The sequence below is a fragment of the Python bivittatus genome, unplaced genomic scaffold (genome assembly GCF_059951505.1).
Source record: "Python bivittatus isolate LINGU-HERP-01145 unplaced genomic scaffold, Pbiv_v1 ctg000220_np1212, whole genome shotgun sequence".
NCBI lineage: Eukaryota > Metazoa > Chordata > Lepidosauria > Squamata > Pythonidae > Python > Python bivittatus.
Genome location: NW_028277048.1, coordinates 37714479 through 37728518, shown reverse-complemented (window position 1 = coordinate 37728518; position 14040 = coordinate 37714479). Strand labels below are relative to the sequence as shown.

The window sequence follows — 14040 nt, the reverse complement described above, 5'->3', positions numbered from 1 at the left end:
TCTTCCTGCCAAGCTGAGTTTTGAATAAAGTGTCATCCTCAGTTAATGAGGCAAGAATCTGTCCCTTAAATATGCTAACCAGAGGCATCCATAAGCTCTGCCCCTTTGGTATGTTCATGTGATGTCATGAGGCGTACACAGAAGAGGAGGAGTTTGGAATGGCATCATACGCTCCCATCATCTGATCCTTTGTCCCTCTCTGCAGAAGCCTGTAATCCCTTTTGCATCTCCAAAAATGTCCCAGGGTTATGCCATTGCAATCTGATAGCAAACTGTCATAGCTTATTTGGTCATTTATTTATTATTTACACAATTTTATACTGCCCCAATCAACTGACATTGAAACATAAAATAATAATCCACAGTAAAACCCTAACCCTCAGATCAATATAAAATAGCTAGAAACGGCTGCCTAGTCAACATCCGTTCAGGGAAAAAAAAATGCTCATTCAAAAAGAAGAGTTTTCAGGGCTTTCCAGATTGCTGAAAGCGAAAAGAACAATGCTGGGGCAACCATGGAGAAGGTCTGACTTCTGGTCCACATCCTCCTTACCTCTCGTAATCACAGGACCTTAAGAAGTTGACTATTTAAGTTTTAAAATAGGAATGTTAAGCTTCTTAGAAGACTTGCTGTTGTTCTTAGTATCTATCCTGCTTGGTTACAGAGTCTGCTGGTTTTGCACTGTACTTGCCTAGTCGGGGGAGTTTTGTTTTTCAGCCTGCTGATTTGGGCTGAGAGGGAATAAATGGCCCAAGGTCACGCAATTGGCTTCGGTGCCTAAGGGAGGATTATAACCTGGGTCTCCCTGCTCCTAGGCTAGCACATTAACTACTAGACCACCCTGGCTCTCTCTTCTTGGAAGACTTAATGTGCCTAATTTGGGCAAAAAAACCCTCAACCCCCAAATTCCCCAAAATGGGCTTAAAAATTGCCTACCCGCATATGATGTCACTCCTGCAGCCCTTGGGGGCCAAGAAACAATTGAGGCCAAGGTAAAGTTTATCAATTTAAGTAAGCAGAAGTACCTTTTTGAAGACTTCCAAGTTTCCTGGCTTCAGAAATTGCAGATGCACACATTTTGCACTCTGCCCTGACAGAATGCTGATTCAAATAATTTTTTAACAGAGTCTGAATATCTCTGAATTTTAACCTCGAAATGGGTTTTGTCCAGTTGATATCTAATATGCTATTAGCTCTCAAAAAGAATAATACTAGTTCTTAAACATTATTAGAGAAATTATTTAAAATGATCTATTTCAGATTCTAACTTGGACTCGATGTGGTGTAGATAATCTTTCAATAAGCTGAAAACAAGTATCCCCGGGATACACAACCTGCTGCCATGTAGTGTCCAATTTATACCTCCCCCCAAGCATGCAGACTGCATCACTCAAATTTGGTGGCAAAATAACCAATTTTTGACTGTATGATACCTCCTCATAAAAGTAGAAATGGAAGGTCCCCAACCTGTCCTCAGATGGCCCCAAATTGTATTGCCATAATTCAGCAGCAAAATTAAAATTCTGAGCCTTGGGAAACATTTCAGAGGTGGGTGCTCTGTTTGCTAGCACTTCTAGTAATTTTATCTGTTTCAAATCCTGTCACAGAAAGCATTCCTAAGAAGTCACTGATATTCTTTAATGCTCCATCCCACAAGATAGGACATTGCCCCAAAGTGGAAAATGGAGTAGAACTGTCTGTTCAAAGTTGATCCATTACACTTTCTGAGGCAAGTGCTTCAGATAAACTTATAGAGTCTTAGCTATGCTTTTTATATGGGCAAATTGACACCAACTGAAGGCTGCTACCCAACTACAGCAAACCTTTCTGGAAGAATTTGATTTGCAAACAAATACAAATCCGTCTCAAGTATAAAAGCTAAAACTAACATCATTATAGAATAATCTAAATAAGTTGGAGGGGGGGTTTTCTACTGGGTAAAAGAACTTGGACATTTTATTCATTTCAGAAAATTAATAAAATTATTTAAGAACACTTAGCGATTAATACATTATCACAGCATTTAGTTAACAAGAAAGGATCAAAATGAGGAACTCCACAATCAGTCACAACCCTAGCTGGCTTCTTGTTTACATGAATAATTCTTACTCTTATGCCTGAAAGTAAATTTATTTGCATATTGGAGTGAATGTGGGCATCTTTCCTGCTATTAGGGATTGGGAGAAGAATTTATTAGGTTTGCATTTTTACATTAACTGATGTGGTTTGTGCTTCTAAAACTAATACACAATTATCCTTTGGTATTTATACTTCTTCAATTTGTATGATTTCATTCTTTAATTAAAATACATGTACAAAAAGGCACAGGTTATGGAAAATTGTTTACAAAAATTAAACAGAGTATAGAATAAGGCATAGATTTTTTTATGGATTTTCAGGTGTATGAAAATGAACACAAAATTACATATGCATGTTCATGGACAGTTTAAAACATGCAAAATGTTGAGGAAATGGGTTAATCTCACCTGTGGACATATTAAAAAGTGCATATTTTAAAATTAATAATCATAAACAGAACAGGACTAATTGTTCTTTCCGATCTGGATATGATGATAGAATAAACAATAGAAAGACCAGGCTGAGGAAGACCCAATGTCTTTGCTTAATTTGGAAAAGGGAATCTGATACTCCTTTTTGACCTGGAAATAATTTCTACTGGGGATATGCTGTGAGTGTGTTCTGACACTGTAGAATGACGCTGGCAAGCACCAACAAAGACTGCTTGGTAACTTTTATTCTGTGGCCCTGAAAATTAGTTCTGATTAAAATGTAGTTCTGGCGTGTGGCCAGACCAAAGGGCATTCATCTTGAGGAAACACACCTCAGATTCAGACAGGGTTGTGGTTTGTATATCCACTGCCTGCTATCATGCCCGGAAGCAATTCTGATGTTGTTCCTTCTTACTGCCTAATTTCAGCCCTGTTTTGAATCCAATACCTTATTGTCATGACGACAAATCACTCCTGTAAACAATTTGCTGGCATGGTCCATAAAGCATTGTCCTAAGCTGGATGGGGCAGTGAGAAAAGCTGTCTCCATGGCAACCTTAGTTCTAAGAGATAGGGAGGGACCCCCTTCACGCTGTACTATTGGGGGTGCACAAATAACTACAGTGATCAGTTCAAATTTGCCTTTTTTTTTTTTACTAGGTGCTCCTGTTCTTAAAACAACAACAAAGCCATCTACATGGTTTCTTTTCATAATGTTGTCACAGAAACTCCCTCCCTGCCTCCACATACACTGGTCAGAGAGCCAAGGAAATAGTAAGGCACAATTAACTGAATACCTTGGAGGAATTGTTATGAGATCTTTGCCTGCTAAGATATCCATTTATCTTTGATTCACTACTTCCATCCTTGTCCCAAACTTTGGGCTACCTCACAATCATCATCAGTTTTATATGCAGCGATTTCCTAAATGAATGTTATTTCCATGATGAGCCCATACCTGTCTGCTTCATCATAGGTACACAGTATGGACGTACAATGGAAAGCTACAACTAATTGGAATGTTCTGATTCAAAAAAGCTATTGAGTACCTCAGTCGGGCTGCAAACATTTTATAAATATGCCAATTAATTTTAAAGCTGTATTTTTTTCTGATTCTCTAGAACTGAAACTTCATGGCAATTCTCCATACCTTTAATTTCTTCTGTGGTAGCTTCAACATGAATAGATAAAGTATCTGGATGATGTAATTTAGAACAGCTGCTATTTTTGATGAGTGCTAATTTGCACTAGTCATAAACCTGAACTTTGGAAAAAGATATAAATAATATAATATAGTATCCTGCATCTTGCTAACTGCAGTTAGCTGTCTATCTTTTGAAAGCACTGAACTGGAGTCACCTAATCCATCTGTGCAATTTTTATTTTTTTCAGTTGCCAGAGTTTTTATTTAATAAACCGTTTTATTTGTTATTGTTTTTTTTATTCATCTAGTTTTCTAATTAACAGATTGCCTAACCAAGAGTACAGACAGGTCTGGTCTGCTTTGAAAAACTGGAACATTTATTGGTATCCTTTAGCTTTTTAAAATCCTCCCTTTGTTTAATCCCATTCCATTTCTGGTTATCTGATGTATATATTTGTAGCCAGACTGTATAATATGACATGTTGGCTATATGCACCAGACATTTACTCACATAGTTTCGACCTGTAAATCTTGGCAGTGGTGTATTATTAAAATGCTTTGTCCATCTGCAGTGGCAGTTCTTGGGATAACTGATGGTATCAGAAAACTTCCCTCTCGCTCTTAAATAACAAGATGTAGTTCAACTGCCTATGCATGCTTTTTCTTCCACAAGGAGCTGGATCAGTGTACACAGTGTTTCTTGTTTTAAACTATCAGTGCACCCACAAAACCAGCCCAAAAGGGTACATTTCAAACACAATCTACAATTTAACCTAAAGTTTTAAAATCTACAACTTAGTCTAATTTTCCCTCTTTATGGTAACAGGGGTTCAGCTTGCCCCTTCTCCCTATGACCACATTTAGCTTGCTAGATATGGGAAAACAAAAAGGCAACAGATTCTCCCAAGAGATTAAAAACGACTGATCCACCTGACGTCCCAGATTTTCCTCATGTCCCAGTAACACCTTTCATATGGCCTTTACTCTTCTTGTTTAGCATTTTGATGATACAAACTATCGATGGGTATTCTGAGAATCAAGCAGAAATATACAGATATGGCAGAGTAGATACACACAATCTGGTAGTGTCCTACAGTGGCAATTAACAATTGTTTTTAAGAGGTTTAGAATCAGGACACCATGGCATGCACACATTGGGTTTGTCTGATCATCACTTCAGTACAAAAAATACAAAGGAGACTTACAAAACCCATTTCCCTAAACCTGCAAGAACTATCTGCCACAAATGCTCAGACCTGATGTAATTTCTCAAACCTAGCAAATATAGCATGTGGATACAACAGCTTGGCTTCCACAAGGGACCGTCTGGGTCTCAGGAGTCAGACTTGCTGGGTCAATCATACTCAACTCTTCTCATTAGTTCTCAAGAGGAGAGAAAATATATCCTTCTAATCAAGATACTAATTTCCCTCCTGACTTCAGCAAATGGGAACCAAGCATGGCTACTTAGCAGCTGCTAATGAGACACGTTTCTGAGAGCTTTGTAGCCAAGAGGAGGCTCAACTAGCCAAGCTCAGTTTCTCAAGAAAGCAGGACCCATCCTTTACCATCCATGCTCTGAAGAACTTAGAAAAACAAACTTGAAAGCCACCTCATGCTGATGAGAAAGCTACATAAAACACACCACTCGGGGAAAAGTAAACATTCTCAAAGCTATAAATGGCAAGTTATTTCCCTGAAACTCCAGTTCAAAGGATCAGATTTTGATCCTTTTCGTACTGTCTTTTATTTGCCTGAGACCTGGTTGCTGCCATTCAGAGAACACAGCAGCAAGTTAGGTGTGCAAATAGTCTGAGATCTATAATAAAGGAGTTTTTATTTTCCTGTATATACCAAAGATTGACAACCTAGTGCCAGCCTCTGGGCTTTGTTCCATTAAGCCTTGCCACCATAGGCAGTGGCAAAACATTCTAGACTGTAACTCTGAACAGAAGAACTTCTATGGATAGAATACCTTTTTTCCTCTCATCTCTGGGATTCAGAACAACTTCCAGATCAGGGGTTGCTGACCTAACAAACTTTCTTTATATTAAATGGTAATGCTTCCCCCACCTCCCCTGCTCCTATATCATACTGGAACTTCAGACTTGCATCATATTGCATTGACATGAGTTCTTAAAGAAATGAAATGTGCTTCCCCCTGGGGGGGGGGGCATTTCCAGAAACTAATTTTAATTCTAGCTTCAAAGTTCAGCTCATAAAATGAGGGTCAACTGAATTCTACCCATTCATCAGGAAGGGCTCCCACAATACCTGGTCATCCACTTTGTGAGCAATGAGTGTGGCTCCTTCTTCCAGCTCTGCCATGCTGATTGGCCGTATGCGAAGGGCAACCTAAAATACAAGAAGATGGATGAGTGGCTGAGGTATCTGACAGCTAGTGAAGCCAAAGAACAACAGAGAGAAAAATCGCACCTGCATGGAAGTCCTCACTCTCCGTGCCCTGGCCATCCAAGGCCCAATGTGTAAGCAGAGTTCCTTCCCAGAGTTCCTTCAACTCCCAAGTTCTTTCACCTCCTCCTTGCCCAGTGTGTCTCACCTGAGTCTGTCTATCACTACAGAGAGAAACCATCTGTGTCTCTCTGAGGCCCTGGCAGGCAGCTGCAAACAGACAATGAGAGGTTTTTTTCCTGGGAGGAAAGGAAACACCACCTGGACAGCAGCATTTCTGGAACAACAGATCCAGCTACAGCCACGTCAGCCTATGAGATTCATCCCACTCAACCTCTAAAGCCAATGGCCTAAAGCCTCAAGAGATTTAGTGACTTCTGTTCACTATTACCCATACAGACAAAGTCAGGGATGAACCCCAGTGCACAGACTCCCTTGTCCCAAGCCTATAGGCAGGGCTTCATCTGTTATCCTGAGATGACTTTTAACGCAGGGCCTGAACCCTTGAAAAATAGCTCACTTTCTGTTCTTCATGCTGTTTGAGTAGGAACAGGGAACTTTTGGCCATCATCCAAAATTTCCTGAACTACAACTCCCAATTTCCCTCACCATTGGCAATGCTGTAGTATCTGTTTGGAGCTGTGGTTCACCAAAAATTGCAGGGAGGGGGCTGGAGAGGTTCACTGCTCCAGACGTAGAAAGTACACATCCCACGGTACTGTTGATTTCAAAGATAATTAAACCATTCCCGGTGAAGCCAGGCATTATTTCTATCATGTGTTCATTCTCCAAGAAAGGTTTCTTTGTTGTTGTACATCTGGCAGCTCTGAAAGTATTCTTTAAATGTTCCTTCACTTTTAAAACCTATTTCATACACCCCTCTCCACCCCAATCACAGCACTGATTACAAAGGCAATCCCCTCCAGTGCTCCAGTACAATATATATTCCAATGCAATATATTTTCAAAACAGCTTTACAAGATATTCTCCTTGCACTGAATGTGTAACTGTACATTAATGTATAATATTTACATACTGCTTTCATTAAAAGGTCACCAAGTAGTTTAAATTGTGTAACGCAGCTTATAAAGCATGTTTGAAAAACTGTACACATTCCCAGCAAGGGAGAGATATTTCCAATTTATACTTCCCTTTTCTACTCTACTGAGTAGCCAAGGCTATTTACGCTTCTTTTCCATTCATATTTCTGCTGGATTCTGCTGCCTCCCACAACTGCTTTATTTTGCATTGGAAGCTCCAGGATATGGAAGTCTGTTTTACTTTTCTTCATATTGCTCAATGATATGTATTAAAATGCAAACATTACAATTAAAGAAAAACAAAATAAACCGTATAGGACAGCAGAACTGAATCTTACCATGAAAGCTCTTCCTTATCTGAACATCAATTTATGAAGATGAAATTGTACAATTAACATTGTGCTTATAATGTACATTCTGGGAACACAGAATTATGGTCAGAAAACGCCCACTATTTTTGAGGGCACAGCTAGATAAGACTTTAATATAAAGAAGCCAAGCCTCACTGACTCCCATTTTCTTTGGCAGTATGACAGAGAGCATTGATTAGCCATAAAAATCCGAACAACTGTGTCTAGGTAATAAAACAACATAACATGGAGGAAATGCGGGTATCCACCTTTTGAGGTTGGGTATTATTTGTAGTGCAGCTTGACCATTTCGCTCTGAGGCATAAGACTGAACTGAGTCTGATGTGCATTGCTATTCCAATCTCTGGGATCCGCTGTGCTGATGGAAAAAGGTAAGTCTAGATCCCTTTTGAGACTGGACAGGTCCCTTAAGTCCAGAAGACAGCCTTACAACCATCTATTCGCATACTTCAGGTACTTATTATCTAACAAATCAAATCAATTCCATTTTGCTGTATTTGCTGTTTTCTTCTTGCCACTAGAATCGAAGAAAACAGTTTAAACGAAAACTGTATTAAATTTTTCTCCCCAACTTCTAATTGTTCAAGAAGCTATGCAAGGGCTTTGCGCTCTCTCTCTCAAGTTCCGCCAGCTTTTTGCTTTCTATTGGTCATGCCGGCTGGGAATCCTGGGAGTTCGAGTCCCAACCCTTTTGGAAGGTTGAGGAAAAAAGGTTGCTTTAGTCCTCAGCGGCTGACTGCATCCCACCCCACCCCACCCCACCGTCCCCTCGCTTTCCCGCCGCTTCTCTTTGCTGCCCGAAAGAGGAGAGAAAGTCACTTCCACTCACCGTGAGCTGCTGATCCTTGGACTCGCTCGTCTCCTTCATGATGGTAACGGGGTGCCCCGACAAAGCAGGCTGCAGCAAGCGAACAGCAACTGCAGTTGTAGCCACGTGTGGATCCCTCGCGAGCGGCCAGATTCACAGGACAACTGGCTTTCGCCGTGCGCGGGTTCTGCTCCGAGCTAGATTAATTCTCCCCGCAAAACCAATGCCACGTTTCGGCTCCGCCATTCAACGGGCGCTGGAGTCCCCCAGCCAAATTACGCCGCCCTCCCTTTGGGGAGACAGCTGGCAAGCGGACGCCTGGGCTATGTCTCGCCTCAGGCGGTTCTGCCGCCGCCCTCCATCTGGGACCGGTCTGCAGGGTTCCGCCAGTGGCCGGCCGCCGCCTCTCCTCGCCCGCCTCCTGGTGTTTCGAGTCCCCTGGAGATCTTTCCAAACTGTACACAACAACCGTGCGCGCGGGAGGCTTCCTCCGGGTGATTCGGTGGCGCACCATTGGTTGAGTTGCGCCTTGCGCGGCTCTCCGTCGCTCTCTGTCGGCCGCTGCGGAAGGGAACGCGGAGGTCGCCTGGCCGAGCCGGGAGAAGAGCGCCCGGTCCCCGAGAGGCAATTTTTCTGTGCAGGAGACTGACACCCGGAAGGCTCCACGGCGCCGTCGATAGCATAATTCGTCTCTTAGCATGCGCAGGGCGCCGTTATTTCCCACATAATCCGGAGCAAGATTGCGGTGAATGGCTGGGGCTGCGGGTGGGGGCTCTTCATTTTGTCATCGGTGCGAAAGAGATGAATGGAAAGGCTTGCATAAATACCCAGTGGCTAGACTCGTTTGTCAGTTGCATTCTGTCTTACGACTACTGTATCTAAATGTTTGGAATTGGAAGGATACCGAGGCTTAGGGAGATACAATTCCATTCTGTGCGTCCTGCAGCAAAGTCAGGGAAGGGTGTTTGTTTCTAAAACTGCAGAATAGCTTGTGTGCTGTCTAAAATAGAGTTGAAGAGTGAAAGAGCCTTTAAAGAACTTCTGAGCTTCCAGATACGTGAATATTTTTTGGAAGGGGGAATTGTTTTGTTTTTCTGTTTCCCACTGACTATGATTCTGGAGTCTGACCTTTCTCCCTAGGGCCATTTCCTCACTAGTGGTTTATAGTGTCATCATCCAAGGATTGCTGTGCTAATATAAGAATACTGTAATAATGACAGACTTCATATCACCACAACAATGGCTGGCTGACATTATACATCACTAATGAGAGAAAGGCCTAGGCCTGCCTTGTGGGGCAGCCAGAACCAGAACTGACTGGGAGTTTAAAAAATTGGGAATTTTAGTCCTTTCTAAGTAGTCTTACTAGCCAATTAATGTATGAGTACTTGGATCAGAAATAAATAACGCAAACAAGGAAGTTGAGCGGAAGGGAGGCCACAATCTCAATTTCCATAGGTGACCTGATTGTTCATGCCCTGACTACAGGTAGTCCCCAGTTTAAGAATGAGATCTGTTCCCAAGGTCTGTCCTTAAGTCAAATTTGTATGTAAGAATTTGTATAATACTGTATAAGTAGTATGGTGTAATGAACTCAAACCATTGCGTATTTAATGCAAATCATTGTGTATTGAACTTGAATTTTGCCACAATAGGCTTGGTTCTTAACTATGGGTCTGTAACCTGGGCATTTTTATCCCAGGGACTACCTGTATAACACACTGTTTCCCAGAGTCTCACAAGTACATGTATCATTGGACACAAAATGTCTGAAGAGTCCTGAGCAAGAACTATTGAGGAACTGTAATAGTGGGAAAACAAAATGGCAGCATTTCAAATAAACAGCCCTTTGTTCATTAGAGATATCTCATTATATATGTTTTTCCTCTGGGACATTGTTTCTCAAACAGTTGCAGACCACTGAATAAACATGTGGAAATGCAGGGAACATCCAGAAGCCAAGAGCCCCTCTCTAATTTTTTGTCTTTAAGAGCACAGGAGTTCACATTTTTTGGTAAATAAGATAATGATTATGGTTGCATTTATATACAATATGCCTTCCTACTTCCTCTACATTAAAGGCTTTTTAAAATAAATTTTGTACCCAAAATGTAATCCAAAATTAAGTTATTTATTATTATTTTGAATTTGAATTATGTTATGTACCCTTGGCATAACAACAATATCTGTTGGCACAAACTTGCTAACGTGAATGTTCTTCAGTAAAATCTCTTGAGTGGTAAGGAGCCAGGGGTGAATGGATCTCCAGGTCAGTGAAATCCCCATTAATTATATTTCATATTTGTACTTTTCTTTAGGGATTTTGGAATCAGAATGCAAAAGGTATGAAAATTAACAACATACTTGCTATGGAGAAGTACATAAAAAACATTCATCTGAAGATGATATGGTTGATCATAGTTTCACTTGAGAATCACTGCTGTGGATGCTTAAGGTATATGTGGCACACACATAATTCTGATTTTCCTCTCAGGTTGAGATAGATTGGACAGAGAGATCTGTGTTTAGCCTAAAGTCCCAGTGAGTTTCCATGGCTGAACCTAGGTCTCCCCATCCTAGTCCAAGTGGCCCAATAAGAATCTCCTCAATCTATGCTAATCAAGGGAAAAGAAATATAAAGCAAGAAATGGATACCTGAGGAAGCACCATGTCAGGCTGACTTAACAGCTGACAGATGAGGGTGGTGTGATACAATCTAAGGAGATTCCTGCTGCACCACACAGATGACCACACCTGCCATATAATATGAGATTGTGCACCATGATGTTCTACAGTGTGGTGAGAGATCCCCATGGTATCACACAGATGCCTGTCTGTTAGTTGGGCTGATCTGTCTTTCAAAGCCAAGTCTGAATGGGCACAAGAGGCCAGCTGAAAAGAACCAGACACTCCCACTGGCCAAAGCAGTATAGTCCTGGAGGGCTATGCCTATGGTCCAGAGAAGTTGGGCTGATACCACCTTTTAGAGGATCATCTGACTTCATGATTGATAGAATAGCCATGAATTATGGCAAACTGTATCCATGACTAAGGAGGGAAAGCGCTAATTTAGCACCGGAACAGTTGAGGATGACATAACATTGGCTCAGGTAAGGGCTGAGGGTCAGATAAGGCAACATCATGAGAAAAAGCTTGTTGCAGCAGCATTTTATGTCACAGTTGGATGCAAGCATGGAAAGCTCCTATGAGACCCAGGGTGGTGTAGTATTTATTCATTATAGTAGCATTAGTATTAGAGTGATTTCCTTCTGAAGGGAGCCTCAGCTATTTGCAGTGCTCAAAGGACCAGAGGAGATCAGGTGTCTGATGAAACTCACAATTATGAACAAGTGGAGAGGAGGAGGAAACCAAGGTGTCTAACATAAAAGGGCTAAAGGAGGACATATTTCTAGCTCTATCATTTCTTATCTATTAATAGAGTTATCACTTTTTTTTCCCAATCACAGAAAGTCTGGTGCCTTTCAGAATTGAATGTCAACAAATATTACTTTCTTGATCACTATTATTTTTATTTAGGCCTTCATTTGCTGAATATATGTGCTTATTTTAAAAGTACAAGAGCTTTGTCATTGTAAAACCCACACACAGGTATATGAAATACACCTGGAGCATGAAGGAAATGAGAATATTGATGTGTTCAGCTAGCAAATGAGTTAATTCAGGATGGAGAAATGGACACTGTAAAGTAGGAACTTTCCAAACTGATACCAAGCTTTTGTTATTTTTAGGAGAAACTTCACTGATTGGTACAAGGGGATCTCTGGTCACTGTGACAATATCAGTCAATATAAAAGTGTCTTTTAATTATCCTCCCACCAACCAATGAAAGTCTAATGGGTTGAGTTGACTTGGCTGATCAGCAGTTTGAACTTGGCCGAAATTTGTCTCTGTTTGTTGTTTCTGCAGCACCATTGGCCCTCCTTGGCCTATTAACACAGTCTTCCCCAATCTGCTGTCCCCCAGAATATATATGGGAACAGAATTTCCCATATATGCTGGCTGGGGATGATAGGAACAGAATTTCAAGAAATTATGAGGATACAACACTGGGGAAGGTTGCCTGTATTTTTTCTAGTGGGGCCACAGATGCCTATCTCCTCTGGAGCATCTGAAGAGGTTCAGGATCTTCCACAATTAAATACCCTTACACATAGAGAAGAGGCCAAGTGCCAGCAATTCCATACGTTGCCATAGCAGTAGTTCCCATGGCATTTCTAGCTATTTTGGAGCTCACTGGAGCAGCTAGCTAATCAAGCATGTACTTGGGCTTTTTACAATTCACTCCAATGTCCATGAATACTTAGATGAAATTATTCAGTGCAAATGATACTAACAATAAGATACACCATTGAGGGGTGGGGGGAGGTGTCTTACAGATTTCTTGCTGTTGCCTAGGGCTACTGGGAATTGTAGTTCAGCAACATCTGGAGGACCACAGGTTTCCCATACTCAGTTATTTGCTTGATACATTGGATGGTTATCACCCCAATGCTTCCACTGTGGGGTTCCCCACAGTGTTAGATTGTAATTATCATTACTCCCAGCCAGGGTGCTTGTTGGGAATGATTCCCCCTCCCAGTATATTTTATGGGTATTAGATTGGGGGATGCTGTCTGTTCAAACATTATTTTGTCCTTTGGGAAAAGGATGTTTTCCTCCTGTCATTTTGGAAGCAGTAAATTAAAAAGTACAGATGGCTCAGATGCTTTAGTAAAGAGAGGGGGGGAAAAACCCTTAAAAAAACTACAGAGTATAGGAAAAGATATTCTCTCTCCCCAAGCAGTGATGATGCTTTGATAGCCAGTCCTGTGGATGGACATGTAATGAATTAGCACTTTGAGAGAAGGAGAGAAGATAATTACTCCCTAGCTTCTCATTTTCTATGGTCAAAAAGAAAAAGAAATTTTACACCTCCTTGGAAAAATGAGTGTAATGCTGAAAAGAAAACCTATCTACTCAAAACCATAATAATCCACCAGGAATTGAGGTGTCAATCTTTCAGGGTAACATTTATAAAACAACAAATGGATACCGTGTAGTTTGCCAGGCTAGCTCTCTCCCCACTGCCCCCGCCACCTGATCCTGGAAAAGTAGATATTATCCTTCTCTTCTCATTTTCTGAAGCTGTCCTCTCTTTAAAGGAGTTTGGAATAATAACTAATACAAATAGCTTATAACTTAGGCATTCTGAAAGGACAATGCAAAGTTGACACATGGTTGGTCCACTTGGACATGTTGCTTCTTTGTTCCAGCAGATATAGCACCTTAAACTTTATAGTTAGCCAATCTCCAATGCCCCAGCCACAAATACTTTGCAGCCTAGGGAAAGAACAAGATGGCTCCCTCCATCTATTCTACACACAGAATACAAGTGACTTTTTTCTAATACTTGTGGGGAGAAAGATTCACCAGCTCCACATTTCCAGGCAGCAGAATCCAAGATAAATTTAGGGCACTTGGGGGAAATGGGCAACCAGCAGGCCATTCTGCCCTTCAATAGCTGTTAGTCTATCTATTGAGAGAGCCAGCCCTGGAAAGAATAATATGATGTACAATTGGTAGGAATCAGTAGGGGGGCAAATCAAATTCAAATCATGGCTTGCAATTACAGTTTGGAAGGCAAGCCCATTTCACAGACTTCCAGTTTGGATGTGATGATAAGTTACAGTTTGCCACAAGCCAAGAAGTACTTAATGAAGCAGAAATAAGGGACAGCATCTGTCATTAAGGACT

The 14040-nt window shown here is 41.2% G+C and overlaps 1 protein-coding gene across 1 annotated transcript in view; it reads right to left on the bottom strand.

The window, feature by feature from the left end:
• KIF19 (kinesin family member 19) overlaps nt 1–5994 on the bottom strand; it is a 46101-nt gene extending 40107 nt beyond the window's left edge. The window contains exon 1 of the mRNA XM_025164676.2: nt 5930–5994. Coding sequence (XP_025020444.2) covers nt 5930–5983 — 54 coding nt within the window. The 5' untranslated portion in view covers nt 5984–5994. The remainder of the gene's footprint in view (nt 1–5929) is intronic.
• Between the last annotated feature and the right edge of the window lie 8046 nt (nt 5995–14040).